The sequence below is a fragment of the Rhinopithecus roxellana genome, chromosome 17 (assembly GCF_007565055.1).
Source record: "Rhinopithecus roxellana isolate Shanxi Qingling chromosome 17, ASM756505v1, whole genome shotgun sequence".
Lineage (NCBI taxonomy): Eukaryota > Metazoa > Chordata > Mammalia > Primates > Cercopithecidae > Rhinopithecus > Rhinopithecus roxellana.
The window spans coordinates 78,833,925-78,853,786 of NC_044565.1; the positions used below are offsets into that span (position 1 = coordinate 78,833,925).

Here is a 19,862-nt window from a genome sequence, read left to right on the forward strand (position 1 = left end):
CTACTATTATTGTGTGGCTGTCTAAGTCTTTCCATGGGTCTAGAAGTACTTGTTTTATGAATCTGGGTGCTCCAATATTGGGTGTGTATATATTTAGGATAGTTTTCTTGTTGAATTGAACTTCTCTATCATTATGTAATACCCTTCTTTGTCTGTTTACTGTTGTTGGTTTAGCATTTGATATAAGAATAGTGTAGATCTTTCTTCATCCTTTTACTTTGAGCCTCTGGGTATTATTATGTGTGAGATGGTCTCTTGAAGATAGCAGATGGTGGGATCTTGTTTCTTAATCCAACTTGCCACACTGTGCCTTTTAAGTGGGGCATTTAGACCATTTACATTCAAGGTTAATATTGATATATGAGGTTTTGACTGGTCATAATGTTGTCAGCTGGTTGTTTTGTAGACTTGATTGTGTAGTTGCTTTATAGGGTCTCTGGGCTATGAACTTATGTGTGTTTTTGTGGTAGCAGGTATCATTCTTTCATTTCCATGTTTAGAACTCCCTTAAGGACCTCTTGCAAGGCTCGTCTAGTGGCAATGAATTCCCTTAGTATTTGCTTATCTGAAAAGTATTTTATTTCTCCTTTGCTTATGAAGCTTAGTTTGGCAGAATATGAAATTTTTTGTTGGAATTTCTTTTCTTTAAGGATGCTGAGAATAGGCTCCCAATCTCTTCTGGCTTGTAAACCTTGTGCTGAGAAGTCCACTGTTAGCCTGATGGTGCTCCTTTGTAGGTGATCTGACCCTTTGATTACCTTTTTTTGGTTCCAAGATGGCCAAATAGGAACAGCTCCAGTCTACAGCTCCCAGCATGAGCAATGCAGAAGATGGGTGATTTCTGCATTTCCAACTGAGGTACAAGATTCATCTCACTGGGGCTTGTTGGACAGTGGGTGGACAGTGAGTGCAGCCCACCAAGAGTGAGCCAAAGCAGGGTGAGGCATTGCCTCACCCGGGAAGCATAAGGGTCAGGAAATTCCCTTTCCTAGCCAAGAGAAACTGTGACAGAGGGCAGCTGGAGAATGGGGTCACTCCCACTCTAATACTGCATTTTTCCAATGGTCTTAGCAAATGGCACACCAGGAGATTATATCCCACGCCTGGTTCAGAGGGTCCCATCCCCACGGAGCCTTGCTCCTTGCTAGCACAACAATCTGAGATCGAACTGCAAGGTGGCAGCGAGGCTGGGGGAGGGGCACCCGCCATTGCTGAGGCTTGAGTAGGTAAACAAAGCAGCCAGGAAGCTCGAACTGGGTGGAGCCCAACGCAGCTCAAGGAGGCCTGCCTAACTCTGTAGACTCCACCTCTGGGGGCAGGGGATAGCCTAATGAAAGGCAGCAGAAACCTCTGCAGACTTAAATGTCCCTGTCTGACAGCTTTGAAGAGAGTAGTGGTTCTCCCAGCACGGAGTTTTAGATCTGAGAACAGACAGACTGCCTCCTCAAATGGGTCCCTGACCCCCAAGTAGCCTAACTGGGAGGCACCCCCCAGTAGGGGCAGACTGACACCTCACATGGCCAGGTACCCCTCTGAGATGAGGCTTCCAGAGGAATGATCAGGCAGCAACATTTGCCATTCAGCAATATTCGCTGTTCTGCAGCCTCCACTGCTGATACCCAGGCAAACAGGGTCTGGAGTGGACCTCCAGCAAACTCCAACAGACCTGCAGCTGAGAGTCCTGACGGTTAGGAGGAAATCTAACAAACAGAAAGGACATCCACACCAAAACCCCATCTGTACATCACCATCATCAAAGACCAAAGGTAGATAAAACCACAAAGATGGAGAAAAAACAGAGCAGAAGAGCTGAAAATTCTAAAAATCAGAGCGCCTCTCCCTCTCCAAAGGAACACAGCTCCTCACCAGCAACGGAACAAAGCTGGATGGAGAATAACTTTGATGAATTGAAAGAAGAAGGCTTCAGATGATCAAACTTCTCCGAGCTAAAGGAGGAAGTTCAAACCCGTCGCAAAGAAGCTAAACACTTTGAAAAAAGATTAGACTAATGGCTAACTAGAATAACCAGTGTAGAGAAGTCCTTAAATGACCTGATGGAGCTGAAAACCATGGCACAAGAACTATGTGACAAAAGCACAAACTTCAGTAGCTGATTCGATCAACTGGAAGAAAGGTTATCAGTGATTGAAGATCAAATGAATGAAATGAAGCCAGAAGAGAAGTTTAGAGAAAAAAGAGTAAAAAGAAACGAACAAAGCCTCCAAGAAATATGGGACCATGTGAAAAGACCAAATCTATGTCTGATTGGTGTACCTGAAAGTGACGGGGAGAATGGAACCAAGTTGGAAAACACTCTGCAGGATATTATCCAGGAGAACTTCCCCAACCTAGCAAGGCAGACCACATTCAAATTCATGAAATACAGAGAACTCCACAAAGATATTCCTCGAGAAAAACAACTCCAAGACACATAATTATCAGATTCACCAAAGTTGAAATGAAGGAAAAAATGTTAAGGGGAGCCAGAGAGAAAGGTCGGATTACCCATAAGGGAAGCCCATCAGACTAACAATGGATCTCTTGATAGAAACTCTACAAGCCAGAAGAGAATGGGGGCCAAAGAATTTTCAACCCAGAATTTCATATCCTGCCAAACTAAGTGTCATAAGTGAAGGAGAAATAAAATCATTTACAGACAAGAAAATGCTGAGAGATTTTGTCACCACCAGGCCTGCCATACAAAAGCTCCTAAAGGAAGCACTGAACATGGAAAGGAACAACGGGTACCAGCTATTGCAAAAACATGCCCAATTGTAAAGATCATCAATGCTAGGAAGAAACTGCATCAACTAACGAGCAAAATAACCAGCTAACATCATAATGTCAGGATCAAATTCACACATAACAATATTAACCTTAAATGTAAATGGGCTAAATGCTCCAATTAAGAGACACAGGCTGGCATATTGGATAAAGAGTCAGGACTCATCAGTGTGCTGTATTCAGGAGACACATCTCACGTGCAGAAACACACATAGGCTCAAAATAAAGGGATGGAGGAAGATCTACCAAGCAAGTGGACACCAAAAAAAAAAAGCAGGAGTTGCAATCCTAGTTTCTGATAAAACAGACTTTAAACCATCAAGGTCAAAAGAGACAAAGAAGGCCATTACATAATGGTAAAGGGATCAATTCAACAAGAAGAGCTAACTAGCCTAAATAGATATGCACCCAATACAGGAGCACCCAGATTCATAAAGCAAGTCCTTAGAGACCTACAAAGAGACTTAGACTCCCACACAATAATAATGGGAGACATTAACACCCCACTGTCAACATTAGAGAGATCAACGAGACGGAAAGTTAACAAGGATATCCAGGTATTTAACTCAGTTCTGCACCAAGCGGACCTAATAGACATTTACAGAACTCTCCACCCCAAATCAACAGAATATACATTCTTCTCAGCACCACATCGCACTTATTCCAAAATTGACCACATAGTTGAGAGTAAAGCACTCCTCAGCAAATGTAAAAGAACAGAAATTATAACAAACCATCTCTCAGACCACAGTGCAATCAAACTAGAACTCAGGATTAAGAAACTCACCCCAAACCACTCAACTACATGGAAACTGAACAACCTGCTCCTGAATGACTGCTGGGTACATAACAAAATGAAGGCAGAAATAAAGACATTCTTTGAAACCAATAAGAACAAAGACACAACATACCAAATCTCTGGGACACATTTAAAGCAGTGGTAGAGGGAAATTGATAGCACTAAATGCCCACAAGAGAAAGCAGGAAAGATCTAAAATTGACACCCTGACATCACAATTAAAAGAGCTAGAGAAGCAAGAGCAAACACTTTCAAAAACTAGCAGAAGGCAAGAAATAACTAAGATCAGAGCAGAACTGAAGGAGATAGAGACACAAAAAACCCTTCAAAACATCAATGAATCCAGGAGCTGGTTTTTTGAAAAGATCAACAAAATTGATAGACTGCTAGCAAGACTAATAAAGAAGAAAAGAGAGAAGAATCAAATAGACTCAATAAAAAATGATAAAGGAGATATCACCACCAATCCCACAGAAATACAAACTACCATCACAGAATACTATAAACACCTCTACGCAAATAAACTAGAAAACCTAGAACAAATGGATAAATTCCTGGACACATACACCCTCTCAAGACTAAACCAGGAATAAGTTGAATCCCTGAATAGACCAGTAACAGGCTCTGAAATTGAGGCAATAATTAATAGCATACCAACCAAAAAAAGTCCAGGACCAGATGGATTCACAGGCGAATTCTACCAGAGGTACAAGGAGGAGCTGGTACCATTCCTCTGAAACTATTCCACTCAATAGAAAAAGAGGGAATCCTCCCTAACTCATTTTATGAGGCCAGCATCATCCTGATATCAAAGCCTGGCAGAGACACACACACACACAAAAGAATTTTAGACCAATATCCCTGATGAACATCAATGCAAAAATCCTTAATAAAATACTGGCAAACCGAATCCAGCAGCATATCAAAAAGCTAATCCACCATGATCAAGTGGGCTTGATCCCTGGGATGCAAGGCTGGTTCAACATACACAAATCAACAAACATAATCCAGCTTATAAACAGAACCAAAGACAAAAACCACATGATTATCTCAATAGATGCAGAAAAGGCCTTTGACAAAATTCAACAGCCATTCATGATCAAAACTCTCAATAAATTAGGTATTGATGGGACATATCTCAAAATGATAAGAGCTATTTATGACAAACCCACAGCCAATATCATACTGAATGGGCTAAAACTGGAAGCATTCCATTTGAAAACTGGCAGAAGACAGGGATTCCCTCTCTCACCACTCCTATTCAACATAGTGTTGGAAGTTCTGGTCAGGGCAATCAGGCAGGAGAAAGAAATAAAGGGTATTCAATTAGGAAAAGAGGAAGTCAAATTGTCCCTGTTTGCAGATGACAAGATTGTATATTTAGAAAATCCTGTCGTCTCAGCCCCAAATCTCCTTAAGCTAATAAGCAACTTCAGCAAAGTCTCAGGATACAAAATCAATGTGCAAAAATCACAAGCATTCTTATACACCAATAACAGACAAACAGAGAATCAAATCATGAGTGAACTCCCATTCACAACTGCTTCAAAGAGAATAAAATACCTAGGAATCCAACTTACAAGGGATGTGAAGGACCTCTTCAAGGAGAACTACAAACCACTGCTCAATGAAATAAAAGAGGACACAAACAAATGGAAGAACATTCCATGCTCATGGATAGGAAGAATCAATATCGTGAAAAATGGCCATACTGCCCAAGGTAATTTATAGATTCAATGCCATCCCCATCAAGCTACCAATGACTTTCTTCACAGAATTGGAAAAAAATACTTTAAAGTTCATATGGAACCCAAAAAGAGCCCACATTGCCAAGTCAATCCTAAGTCAAAAGAACAAAGCTGGAGGCATCACGTGACCTGACTTCAAACTATACTACAAGGCTACAGTAACCAAAACAGCATGGTACTGGTACCAAAACAGAGATATAGACCAATGGAACAGAACAGAGCCCTCAGAAATAATACCGCACATCTACAACCATCTGATCTTTGACAAAAACAAGAAATGGGGAAAGGATTCCTATTTAATAAATGGTACTGGGAAAACTGGCTAGCCATATATAGAAAGCTGAAACTGGATCCCTTTCTTACACCTTACACAAAAATGAATTCAAGATGGATTAAAGACTTAAATATTAGACCTAAAGCCATAAAAACCCTAGAAGAAAACCTAGGCAATACCATTCAGGACATAGGCATGGGCAAGAACTTCATGTCTAAAACACCAAAAGCAATGGCAACAAAAGCCAAAATTGACAAATGGGATCTAATTAAACTAAAGAGCTTCTGCACAGCAAAAGAAACTACCATTGGAGTGAACAGGCAACCTACAGAATGAGAGAAAATTCTTGCAATATACTCATCTGACAAAGAGCTAATATCCAGAATCTACAAAGAACTCAAACAAATTTACAAGAAAAAAAACAACCCCATCAAAAGTGGGCGAAGGATATGAACAGACTCTTCTCAAAAGAACATATTTATGCAGCCAACAGACACAGGAAAAAAATGCTCATCACTGGCCATCAGAGAAATGCAAATCAAAACCACAATGAGATACCATCTCACACCAGTTAGAATGACGATCATTAAAAAGTCAGGAAACAAGTGCTAGAGAGGATGTGGAGAAATAGGAACACTTTTACACTGTTGGTGGGACTGTAAACTAGTTCAACTATTGTGGAAGACAGTGTGGCAATTCCTCAAGGATCTAGAAGTAGAAATACCATTTGACCCAGCCATCCCATTACTGGGTATATACCCAAAGGATTATAAATCATGCTGCTATAAAGACACATGTACATGTATGTTTATTGCAGCACTATTCACAGTAGCAAAGACTTGGAACCAACCCAAATGTCCATCAACGATAGACTGGATTAAGCAAATGTGGCATATATACACCAGGGGATACTATGCAGCCATAAAAAAGGATGAGTTCGTGTCCTTTGTAAGGACATGGATGAAGCTGGAAACCATCATTTTTCAGCAAACTATCTCAAGGACAAAAAACCAAACACTGCATGTTCTCACTCACAGATGGGAATTGAACAATGAGAACACTTGGACACAGGAAGGGGAACATCACACACCGGGGCCTGTCGTGGGGTTGGGGGAGGGGGAAGGGAAAGTATTAAGAGATATACCTAATGTAAATGACGAGTTAGTGGGTGCAGCACACCAATATGGCACATGTATACGTATGTAACAAACTTGCACATTGTGCACATGTACCCTAGAACTTAAAGTATAATAAAAATAAAAATAAAAGACTTTTTTCTTTCACTTTGACCCTTGGAGAATCAGATGACTATCTATCTTGAGAATGGTCATCTTATATAGTATCTCACTCACAGAGATTTGCTGAATTTCTCGAATTTGCATGTTGACCTCTCCAGTGAGATTGGGGGAATTTTCGTGAAATATATATCCTCACATATCTTTTCTAAGTTGCTTACTGTCTCTCCTTCTCTCTCAGGAAGGCCAAGGAGTCATAGCCTCATTTGGTTGGTCACTTGACAAAATTCCTTATTTCTCAGAGGTTTGCTTCATTTCTTCAATTCTTTTATCTTGATTTTTGTCTGACTGCATTGATTCAAAGAACTGGTCTTCACGCTTGGAGATTCTTTCCTCAGCTTGGTCTATTCTGTTGTTAATGCTTCCCAATGTATCATGAAATTGCTGGAGTAAATTTTTCAATCTCAGAAGTTCAGTTTGGTTCTTTCTTAAAACGGCTACATAGTCTTTCAAGTCTTGGATCGTTTTATTGGCTTCCTTGGGTTGGATTTCAACTTTCTTCTGAATCTTGCTGCGCTTCCTAGCCCCACAGCTTCTTCACTCACATCTTCCTCAGGTCCTGTTTAGGACTAAGAGCTAGTCCTGGCACTCAGCAACTTCATGCAAGGTTGCTGGCTTCCTCCTTTTTTCACCTCTGCGTCCGCATTGCCTCTCTGTTGACTTTCAGTGTTTTCTCTCAAAACATCTGTTCAAAGTGTGATGGTTTACTTGATATTTGGTTTTTCTGTGAGAGAAGCACTTCCCAGCTGTGTAGTCAGTCATCTTGTCCCCCTCCCTGAAAAATGTACAAACTTAACTGAGCATCCTGTGTTTTCTCCGTCGACCTTACTGTGGAGGGATGACCTGGAAGTCATGCATGGTCCTGCATCTTTCATCATAGCACTCCATAAAAAAGGACAACTGACTTCTCTTTATGCTTTGATGGGGATAGGAAGAGAATTTTACTCTTTCATATTCATGACAAGGAATCTGAAGTTCTTGATGATATAAACTCATTTTTTCCACCTGTATGTGCTGAGCAAGGAAATTATGGAGATGTTACCAAGGAAGGCCCAAAAGTTTGGAGGAAGAAATATCACAGCTGTGATGATGGATTGGAGAAAAATGAGGATGGAGAAAGTGGAGAAGGGTGACAGGTATTACCACTTGGTCAGCTGTTGGTCTGGGATCTAGCACAGAAGACAGGAGTCATGGCATGCTTTGGACTAAGTCAATACCTAAATGAAGATACCATAACAGAATCCTCATACCACTGTTGCTTAAGTTTATAGTCAAAACGTAGATAAATGCATGCTTACTTAACATCTTTGGAATTAAGACTAGCATGTATGTGTCAAGCACTTTACCTTCTTTTTATTATTTAATCCTGACAATAATTCCTCTATGCAGTTTCTACTACTCATACGCACATCTTAAAGAAGAAGGTAGGTTGAATCACTTTTCTAAAGCCATGCTATTAAAAAGTATCATAGTGGGGACTCAAACCCAAGTCCAGCTGACTGCAGCACCTGTACTCCTAACTGTTGCCCAGGACAGCTTTGAGATGTGACTCGGGAGTCAGCACTTGCCTACTGGATGCTGGATAAAGTTTCTGAATTATTCAGACTTCTGGTATCTTTTTCCTTTTCTTATTTGCACATAAGTGGGTTGATTGTTCAGTTGTACCTCTGCGACGGAGTGAAAATATATAAAATTCATTCTATTTCAAGGTTTCCAGTTAGTAGACTCCGAAATTTGAAGGAGCAGTAAGACAAAAACTATGCACAAAATAAAGTTTAAGAAGTCACTAGTAGATTTCACTGGCTACACTAATCTTTTCCCCATTACTGCAGAGAGGGGAGGAGCAAACTGGTTTTTCAATGGGAATGGGACTACAAAAGCTCTATTAAGGATAAGTAGTAAAACATTAAAGAAAAATGGCACCAAAAGCTGTTCCATAACTCCAGACTATGGAATAAAAATCACTGAATATGAAAAATCGCTATTTCATAACTTCAGACTATGAAATAAAAATATTTTGCTTTCACCCTGAAATCAATTTCATACTAAAAGGGAAAAGTTATACAAATCTACACACACAAGTGTTTGCACACCCATGCATGCTTCCCACACATACTTCCAGCTCACAGCACCATCAGCCCTCTCCAGTCTGTGTCTTTGTACACACTCCAGTGTCTGTGTAGAAAGTGACATCTGCTGCAAAGGGTGAGCCTGTCTTAAGGTTGCCTGTGTATTTTCAATTTTGATCCTAGGTGATTTGTTCTTGCTTCCTCTGGCGCTTGCTGGGTCTCTCTTGCACTTCCATATTTCCGAGGCAGCATAGAGCCACAAGAGTAAATTTGACCTCACCAAAGATGACATTAAAATAACATGTATTTTAATGTTATTTAAATTAAATAACATTAATTTAATTTAAATTAATGGGTGTGGTGGCTCACGCCTATAATCCCAGCACTTTGGGAGGCCGAGATGGGCAGATCATGAGGTCAAGAATTCAGGACCAGCCTGGCCAACATGGTCAAACCCCATCTCTACTAAAAATACAAAAATTAGCTGGGCATGGTGGTGCACGCATGTAATCCCAGCTACTTGGGAGGCTGAGGCAGGAGAATCGCTTGAACCTGGGAGGCAGAGGTTGTGGTGAGCCAAGATCATGCTATTGCACTCCAGCCTGGGTGACAGAACGAGACTCTGTCTCAAAAAAATAAATAAATAAAATAAAATAAAATAATATGCAATCTTTTGCACTGTGATTCTCTCCTTCTAACAGCATCTCACCATTATGAGACTGTTGTTAGTATCCTCATTTATAATATAAGAAACTGAGGCATCCAAAAGCTAATTAAATTCCTAGTTAGGGCCGGGCACAGTCGCTCTATCCTTAATAGAGCTTTTGTAGTCCCATTCCCATTGAAAATGCCTGTAATCCTAGCACTTTGGGAGGCCAAGGCGGGCTGATCACCCGAGGTCAGGAGTTCAAGACCAGCCTGGCCAACATGGCAAAACCCCATCTCTACTATATACAAAAAAATTTAGCCAGGTGTGGTGCCTTATGCCTGTAATCCCAACACTCTGGGAGGCCAAGGTGGGCAGATCACCTGAGGTCAGGAGTTCAAGACCAACCTGGCCAACATGGTGAAACCCTATCTCTACTAAAAATATGAAAATCAGCCGGGTGTGGTGGTGGGCACCTATAATCCCAGCTACTCAGGAGGCTGAGGCACAAGAATCGCTTGAACCCAGAAGGCAGAGGTTGCAGTGAGCTGAGATCGTGCCACTGTACTCCAGCCTGGGTGACAGAGTGAGACCCTGTCTCAAAATAAACAAATAAATTCCTAGTTAGATCCACATTGAGGATTAAAACTCATGCCCCCTTACTTCCAGCCTGGAGCCCGGGCGATATATCTACATAAGAACTGGGGAGTCCCAGCACTGCTTAGTGTACAAAGTGAGGACTCAAGCAGGGTGTAGACTTTACAGTAGTGAAAGTTGGGAAACGCTTTATGGTGGAAGGATGTGCCCTGTGGAGAAAAAAAGAAGGGCATTGACAGGACCAAGGCTCTATAATTCCAGCATTTGGGTTAGAGTGTAGGAACATGGTGGGAAAAATATAAATGAGGGGAGAGGGGCAGAAGAGAAGAGCTTGATTTGCTTGTTTTGCAAAAAACAAGATTTGCTGCTTGAGCAACTGAGTGCCACTGTGACTTCCCGGACCAGTGACTGATAAAGTGGAAAATCTATTTGGAAAGAGTTACCACTATTCATAGGGAGGATAAATACAAGTCTTAAGGGGAAACAGGAATTTTGGAAGCTATCCGTTTTGTTTTTCACAAACAGTGCAAATCTGTTTTCAGAAGGCAGGATTTAAGATACAGACAACATGAGCAGAAAGTACATTGGGGACCTATAGCCACTGTCCTGCCAGCGTCCCAACAGTCAGAAGTGGGAGACTGGAGACAGTATACTTCGGTTTAGAAACTCAGATTAATTTGCATTAAAGGGTTTAATGTATATTCTATATCATGCTCAGAAGTCTTAGTACAAGAAATTCCCTTAATTCCTTCAAACCAAAGGGATAATGAACACATTTGAGGCATCATATTTTGGCTCAGGATTGTCCTAAACTAACTCTTACGTTTAAAGTGGAGCCAAGTGCAGGGGAGAGGAGAGATTTCTCTGAGAAGGTACAATGAAAAGACCAGCTCCATGCGGGACACTCTTCACGCTGATCTCTGACCAGTGCCCACCCTCAGAACAGCAGCCATTCGACACCTGGCCTAGTGGCAAACTATCCCTTCTCGCTGAGCCAAGGAACTGACCCTCAGTTATCCCAGTCCCCTGGCACCAGAATCAGGGAGGAGGTGAACATCAAGGCCATGCTCAGCACCATGCAGGGCACCTGAGGAATGCAAGGAAATGGAACTGGATTTGCTTTTCCAGAGAATATCTATGAAGTGCCTACATCTGAGTGATACAAATGATGAGGTGGTATTTTTAGTAGAGACAGGGTTTCACCACGTTGGCCAGGATGGTCTTGATCTCTTGACCTTGTGATCCAACTGCCTCAACCTCCCAAAGTGCTGAGATTACAGGCGTGAGCTGCCGCACCTGGCCTGCACTGGGTCATTTTTAAAAATTTATTTAATAATTAGAATTTTCAGTCTGAATCAGTGGCGTGCTGGTAAATGTTTAACAACGAGCTCTCTAATGCAGGGAGGAGATGGGGTTGGCTTGTTAATTGCAAGCTACCAATGTCAAGCCAACGAGCTCACCCAATCCTGAAAGCATAAGAATTGGCTTTCACAGAGGGTATGTTAGTTCAACCATTGTGGAAAACAGTGTGGCAATTCTGCAAGACCTAGAGGCAGAAATACCATTTGACCCAGCAATCCCATTACTGGGTATATACCCAAAGAAATACAAATCATTCTATTATAAAGAAAAATGCATGTGTATGTTCATTGCAGCAGTATTCACAATAGCAAAAACATGGAATCAGCCTAAATGCCCATCAATGATAAACTGGTTAAAGAAAATATGGTACATATATACCATAGAATACTATGCAGCCATGCAAGGAATGAGATCGTGTCCTTTGCAGGGACATGGATTAAATTGGAAACCATTATCCTCAGCAAACTAACACAGGAACAGAAAACCAAACACCACATGTTCTCACTTATACATGGGAGCTGCTGATGAGAACACACGGACATATGAGTTGGGGAACAACACACACTGGGGCCTGTCAGAGTTGGGGGTGGGAGGAGGGAGAGCATCAGGAAGAATAGCTAATGGATGCTGGGCTGAATACCCAGGTGATGGGATGATCTGTGCAGCAAAAACACCATGGCACATGTTTATTTATGTAACAAACCTGCACATCTGGCACACGTACCCCTGAACTTAAAATAAAAGTTGAAGAAAAAAAAATTGGCTCTCAAAAGCAGCTGTCCATGGCACCTTCTTATGTGGAAACATAAAATGCTGTCCTTTCCATAAGGAATATTTGCATTTCGTTGAGAGACAAACTCCAGAAATTTTTAGGAAATAGTACAAGACGGAACAAAATCAGAGTTTAAGTTGTGAGAATGAGATTCTAAGGAGGGAAGGAGGTAGCAAAGTCATGTCAGAATCTGTGGGGAAGGAGAAATGGGGAACTCACTGCCCTTTGACAGCAGCACAGGCCTGATCAGGCAGAGGGAACCAGGTCTTCTGGGGTGAAACAGCAGCATCGTCAGAGCCGTGGGAATGGCTGAAACCAGCCTGCCTGTCATTGAGACATGTGAGGGAACTCAATCACAGAGAGCCCTGAGAGAAGAGAGCGAGTGAGGAGGAGTTGGTTTCGGCAGGTGCCTGTGCTTTGAACCCTTGAGACGTAGATGGGAGCAAGAGGGACAAACTGAGGACTTAAGGTCAGTTCAACCTGGGTTCAAATCCCTCTTGCAATTTACTAGTTAGAAAATCCCAGGTGAGTCATGCAACCTCACACAGCCTGTTTCTATGGAATGAATGGGAATAACAGCATTCCCTCCACTCCACAACTCAGGTTGGCTGGGAGAACCCAGTGGGACCCCATGTGTGAGAACAGTTGTAAAGCAATTAAGTGCTTTACATGTCGAGTATTATTACCACTTTCTTTCCTTCCAGGTCATTGGGAGGTTGAGGGTTGAATGTTGTTGACTCATCAGGAAGGTGGGAGGGCAGGAAATGGCAACTCTCACTCCTGGAGGGAAGGAAGGGTGTTGATGGGGAGAAATCAACATCTCCCCCGTGCTATAAATTACGGATACCCAAAGGAGCCATGCATGTTCGGCTCTGGGGCAAGAAATGACAACGTAAATAGTGCAATTTAGCAACCAGATGGAGACTCTGCCTAACATCAAAGGAAAGACATTCATATGTCAGTCACTATCCCATCAGGCTCTAAAACCTCGCAAAATCCTAGAAATTAAAGAAACTATTTTCAGTCATTGGGGGATGCTTTTTTTAATGAGTTTAACTCAGCTGCACACCTTTCCTCCCTGACCCAAAATAAAAGGAGTGTTTACTTTTCATCATTTTCTATCACCCTTTGAAATAACTAAATTCATTCCACGCCATCCCAAAACCAAATTGCAAACTGTCAAGAAAGAGGCTTTACTTAAAAGAGCTAGTGAGAATGAGAAAACCAAGGAAAAGAAATTTGAGGCATGGTGGCAAAAAGAAATTCCTGACTGACAGAACAATCAGCTCCTGTAAGAAGAAAGAGAAGGACATTCAACTTGGAGCTCAGATGCTGAGCCTGGTGGTAGAGGCACCATTCTTGCGGGTTGGGCTTCATGTCAAGGTAAACTTTGCTTAATCTCGCTGCTTTCCTATGTCTAAATAAACATGGCAACTGGTTTGCTTGTCTGTTGATCATGTCAACAAATATTTCTCTTCTTTCTTCAGAAATTATTTTTTCTCTTCATAGTGGTGTGCTTGATAATTCAGGAGGGAAAATACTTGTTCGGAAGGTTGCTGGACTGTCTGGTTACAAAGGGAGTTATTCCAACGGTGTCCAATCGTTATCCCTACCACGATGGAGAGAATCCTTTATCGTCTTAGGTATGACTGCACAGTGGAGAAACGCTGCTAAACCTACCACAAGATGAGATGTGCTTCTTTTCATTGTGCTGTTGGTTCTTGTTTATGGCCTGCCTCATTTCATAAAAATCTGAAGCATTCGTTTTTCTGATAATTAGAATCATGAAATAATAAATTAGAATTACATGATAAATCACCACAAAGTCAAATCTGAAAATACTAAAAGGCTCCAATTGCTTGTTTTAATTACACTGCAGCTATCTCTAAGTCTAATCAGATTTTTAATTACCTTAATTACATTTAACAGCTTGGGTTTTTAAACCAGTCCTTTAGTTATGCCAAATGTGCCTCATGTCTAGAACCTCATTCCTTGAGATTTCTGGCAAGTGGATAGATAGATATTGTCACAGCATATCCGTTGTGTCATACACAATGGCCATATCAAGAGGCATATAATGGCAGTCTGTCCCATTGTTGGTGATGCTAAGTTTGATTCATTTGATACTTTAGCATATCTCTCCATGGCAAAGATACCTTGTAATGAATAAGCATCTGTAGGATGATGCTTTAACATGCTCGAGTAGCTTGTTCCTCAACAAATTTCACCCAATGATTTTAACATCCATTGCTGATCCTCACTGTAGCAAGTATTACATTAGTAATTGCAAAATCATAATTTTTTCTAATTCTGTTATTCCTTCCACATTTATTAGCTAGTGTTCTTATATAAAGAAGAGTTTCCTTCCCCCTCTGCACCTATTATGTTTAAGTGGACTACGGACTCGTAGATTGTTTCTAAAAATATAATATAATGTTATCATCTATTATCTTTATTTTTCTTTTTGGTGCTCATATTTTCTGAGATTGCCCAGTGGGAGCCCTTCAAGCTTTTGACGTGTTCACGGTAGTACCTGAGTACAAGACAATATTCTTTGCTCACCTTATACTTACCCTACTCCAGACCTGAATCTCCCATTTTCTCTGAGGATGTTCCATGGGATTTTAAACTAGATTGTAGCCAATTTCCTGGCCTCCCAACAAAATTAGGCACGTTGGGACTGTCCTGAGAAGGAGCCACTTATAGCAAACCAACTGAACCGGGAAGAGAGAAATGTTTCATAAGATAGTAGGTCTTCCAATCTGGGTGGTTTTCTAGCACTGCTAGGCATCCCATGCCTCAAGCCCCTGCTGTCCTCCACTGATTACAGTCATAGCAGGACAACAAACAGACCTTTTACTATTCTTCTCAACTTGAGCAATCCCTGTTTCCTTTTGCCTGCCAAATTCTACACACCCACAGTTCAAATTTGACTGATTTCTTTGTCAGATAGTGGAAGAGGATCAACTGCAGTACTGCAGGGTTTTTGCCTTGTAACAAAAAATTCACAACAGGAGCCATATAAAAATGCTAATGTCTAAAATGCAAATATGTTGAGATAGAGGGAAATATAATCTCCACATAGGTGTTCACCAAGTAGATCCTGGCTGAATAACAGCATTTCAGCCTTAAGTGCTCAGTCTGCAATCCAAGAATCTCAACAGAGGTTTAAAAGAAAAATTAATTCTGTGGCAGTAGAGATGTTTTGGGCTTTTTAAGTGAAAATCAATCTGCTGATATTATTCCCTGTAAATCTCGACTTCCATCTCCCCTCATTCGACCTAGTGACATTTAACCGAAAATACTTTTTGCCAATGATAATAAACATTTGTGCTTCTGCAATGGCTCAGAAGCCTCTCTTGAATGGATGAGTTAGGAGCTCATTGCAGCATAAGGATTGATAACTGACGGGCAGCGAAGGAATGCTTCCCATTATTCAGAGGTTCATGGCCCGCAAGTTTAACTGCATCATGTGCGAATCCTCTTCTGAAGGCTCAGATGCCGCCATGATCTTTCTCTAGGTTTTTATTTCTAAGTTTCATATATCCCTGAGCTCCTTAACTAATTCACTTTGGTGGGTAAGAGGGGGAGCGAAAGAGGAGATGTAATTTACAGCCCTCATGATCTTTACACAGTCCAGGGACATGAAATGTCAGTGAGGGACCCCCTAATACTTCCCTTTTATTCTTTGATCCACATTTCAGGGAACTGAGCTCATGCTCCTTTTCCTTCTGAATAGAAACAGAAAAAAAAAATCAGGTTTTAGATCAATAAATAGAGAGAGAAGATGTCTCTTCTTTCTGCAGATAGTGTGGTCCACAGCCATGGGGCCCTCCCAGGGCCTAAAATAACCTCAATCATTGTCATTTGGAGCTGGCCTCGACATTGGTGGAGGACTTGGAAATGCCAAGTCCTATTCCCCAGGTGATTTTAATGAGGTGAAGTAATGCAAGTAAGCCCAAACACGTGGCACTTACAGGTAACAACAGCATACATTTTTGCATCTCTATGGAGATATATAGTTCCAAAACATTTTAACTTTTTTTTTCCATTAGATGTCTACAACTTCGTGTAGTTATTAGGGCCATGTCATTATTCCTGTTTTCTAAATGAAAACACAAGAGCCTCAAAAGTTGGGGCAGTTAATTAAAGGTAAAATAGAAACAGAAACTTAGATTTCCTTACTCCTAATCCCAGGTTCTTTCTGAGATCTGTTATTCTTTCTGCTTCATGACCCTACAATCCCTGGGCCAGTAGGATGGTTGGCCAGATAGTGCCCTAGATCCTCCTCCACCCACCTAGGTTCTCCGTGCAACACTGCTTACCATCTTCACATCCTGTAAAAGTATTCCCTGCAGATGGGAGAAGAAATGCTTTCATTGCCAGATGTAATATTGGCTAATAGGTAGTACCGCTACCAAGGTATTTTAATTTTAACAGAGATCTAAGCTTTAAGATATTCCCCCGCTGAATAAATACTTCTCAAGCAACTACTTCATGCCAGGAAAAAACTGCTTTGAGCTCTGAAAATTCAACAGTTACCAAGTCAGACAAATGACTTGCCTTCAGGGGGCTTACTATATTCCGGTGGCACTCTCACTTACTTGTGGAACAAAGCCCATATGGTGGAATTTCAGGCATCCTTTTATGGAAAGAAGAAGACTTTGGCAATTTTTTTATGCTTCTTTTTTTCCCTAATAGACATTACCATTCCTCCTCCTTGCCTAGTAGCTACCGTGTCTCCCCCTGGGTGAGCAACACATGGTTATTTTCAAGGTTGACCTATATTTACCTACTTTTAGGTTTTTCTGCTGCTATGAAATTCAAATGAATCCCACAGGGTCTGTGAAAGTGAGAGGTAGGCAGCCTATGACCAGAGCACTCCATCATCTCAAAGGAGAGTATGTGGAAGGCTTTCCCGTTCACCTACTGATATAATTAAACATTCGAAGCCACACAGATGAAAACCTTCACTTCCATGTCACATCTTCACAGGTGAAAGAAGGATTGCTGATGTTAAGCAACTCTGAGTCATGAAGATCTGGTTGCTTCCATTCTAATAGTAATAAAACACAAGCTATATATGAGAACAAAATGCCACTTGACATTCTCGTTGTAATCAACAATTCAGCATGAGGGAGACTGATTTTATTGAACTGAAGAGAGATAAATTGAAAGGAGGGAATCAACTTAGTACAGAACCATCTAAAACCTCTAGCTCTAGAAATAAATCTCGTTTTCTTTTTTCTTTTTTGCAGAAAGCAAACCCAAAAAGGGTGTAACCTACCCATCAGCTCTTACATACTCATCATCCAAAAGTCCAGCTGCCCAAGCAGGCAAGTGCTCACATGTGATTGAATCTAAACCTTCTGAGTCCATAAACGCGCGATGTGTTTTGGGAGATAGTGGAGAAATTAACATCTTAACTGGTCCAGCTCCACTGGTTCTGGCAATATTTTAACAGATGCCGGGAACATGGGCACAGAAATCAATGAGATCAGATGGCTGGGGCTGAAGAGTGAAAGCTTTATTTTTTGTTTTTACAATTCCGAGATTGTGTCTCTATATTTGTGCCATTTTCATTTAGATTGACTGTTGCCTTGAGTTTTATTGTATTGTTACTTTAGAAAATGACATGACATTCTGTCCAGAAATGTTTCCTGGCAGCTAAAAGGAAAAAGGCTGTATCTACTTACGTATGAAATGAAGAGAAGCAAAGAGAACGAGGTGGTTTATGTGATAACAGCAAGCTGCTAATCCAAATAACCCAGGCCAAAAATATACTGTCTACAGGGCTGTGCCAACTCAGCTTCCATGTGAACCACAAAAGGGGGTATCGGTAGACCTCAGGCCAAAAAATACCATTTTCCAGGTTTCTGTGTTAAATCAAGAACTGTACTATGCATTATTGTGTCTCCAGAGGCGTTCTGATTTCCCACACAAAGAGAAACTGTGAGTTGCTTTATAATGGGATTTTGCATTGCTTCCAGAAACTTGATGGGCTAGCTAAAACATTATGAGCCTGATAGTTCGGGTTCTATTCATGTACTTAAGGTGAACATGGTTTAAGGATAGCAGTAGAACTTAGCACTTATTGAGCATTTGCTGTATGCCAGGCATCATTCCAAGAATTTTACCTGATCATTGCGTTTAATCACCGTAGACCACCTTTGGCCTATACTATTGCTCTGGTTGAGGAAAATGCAGCACAGAGAAGTTAAGTAAATTACCCTCCATCAAACAGAAACCCCTCTCTAAACCATCATTCTAGATTTTATTGTTTTTTCTTTTTGCTTTTTTTTTTTTTAAGACGGAGTCTTGCTCTGTTGCCAGGCTGGAGTGCAGTGGCGCGATCTCAGCTCACTGCAACTTCCGCCTCCCAGGTTCAAGCGATTCTCCTACCTCAGCCTCCCGAGTAGCTGTGACTACAGGCGCCCACCACAATGCCTGGCTAATATTTGTATTTTTAGTAGAGACGGGGTTTCACCGTGTTGGGCAGGATGGTCTCAATCTCTTGACCTCATGATCTGCCCGCCTCGGCCTTCCAAAATGCTGGGATTACAGGCATGAACCACTGTGCCTGGCCCATTCTAGATTTTCTTATGCTAATAGTATGTATATGGATCCCTGATTTTCCTGATTTGAGGAGCCTTAGTATACAAATAAGGAATTTTTTTTTTTTTTTTTGGTCTTTTCTCTTAATTACTGCTCCAGCTCTATCTCTAATGACTTTTTAATGGATCCAGTGGTCTAGTCCTGTTTGTTTAGTTGCAAGGATAGAGCTGTTCCCCACCTCCACCCATGAAGTGGCAGTGGGTCTGGTGCCTCATGGGCCATTTCTGAGATATCGCTTGTCCTCTTGACCTGAGCACAGAGACAAAGAATGGGTGACAGGTCTCCTTAAGTGGCTGGCATCTCTGTTGTTTCATCTGACCCTGTGGCTCTGCAGAGCCAGATGCAAAACTGATTCCTGGGTAGGTGATGTGTGTGGATATCAAATGCAAGGAGATAGTGTTTAGTTTCATCCTGGCACCCTCTTGTTGGGCCAGAAATCAGTGCCCCCACTCCTTTCTCCAAGATAGATACTGATGCCTGGTTCCAGCAGCCCCCTGGGGCAGCCCCTTCACACAGAGCCGTGGGAACAGCCAGGCTTCTCTTTGGCCCTCTCTGGGGTCTGAGAACATGGGATGGGGTGAGGTCGCCTTCCTCCTGACATTTTGCTGCATGAACCCTGCTGTCCTGAGCCACTCCCGCTGCACCCCTCCCCCTCTCAGAGATCCCTAGGGCAGAAACAGTCCCCAGGTTCACATAAAGCCCACAACTTTAGGGACCACATGTCAAGCACCCCTATTTTTACCCTGAGTGGAAGAGCACTTCTAGACTCCCGGAATACACCCCTAAAACTCTGCAAGCTCTGTTGCTGTATTGCACGCCTGTGATAGGTCTGCAGAAAGATTGGTGGGAAATAAGATGCCCACCTGCCCTCCTGGCAGGTCCTCACAGTCTTGACGAATGA

At 41.7% G+C, this 19,862-nt stretch overlaps 1 protein-coding gene across 2 annotated transcripts in view; it reads left to right on the top strand.

The window, feature by feature from the left end:
* Nucleotides 1-19,862, top strand: part of VIT (vitrin) — a 127,774-nt gene that overhangs the window by 52,290 nt on the left and 55,622 nt on the right. For both annotated transcript variants that reach the window (XM_010373198.2, XM_010373206.2), the window contains exons 5-6: nt 13,856-13,989; nt 17,605-17,682. In XM_010373198.2, the coding sequence (XP_010371500.1) occupies nt 13,856-13,989; nt 17,605-17,682 (212 nt within the window). The remainder of the gene's footprint in view (nt 1-13,855; nt 13,990-17,604; nt 17,683-19,862) is intronic.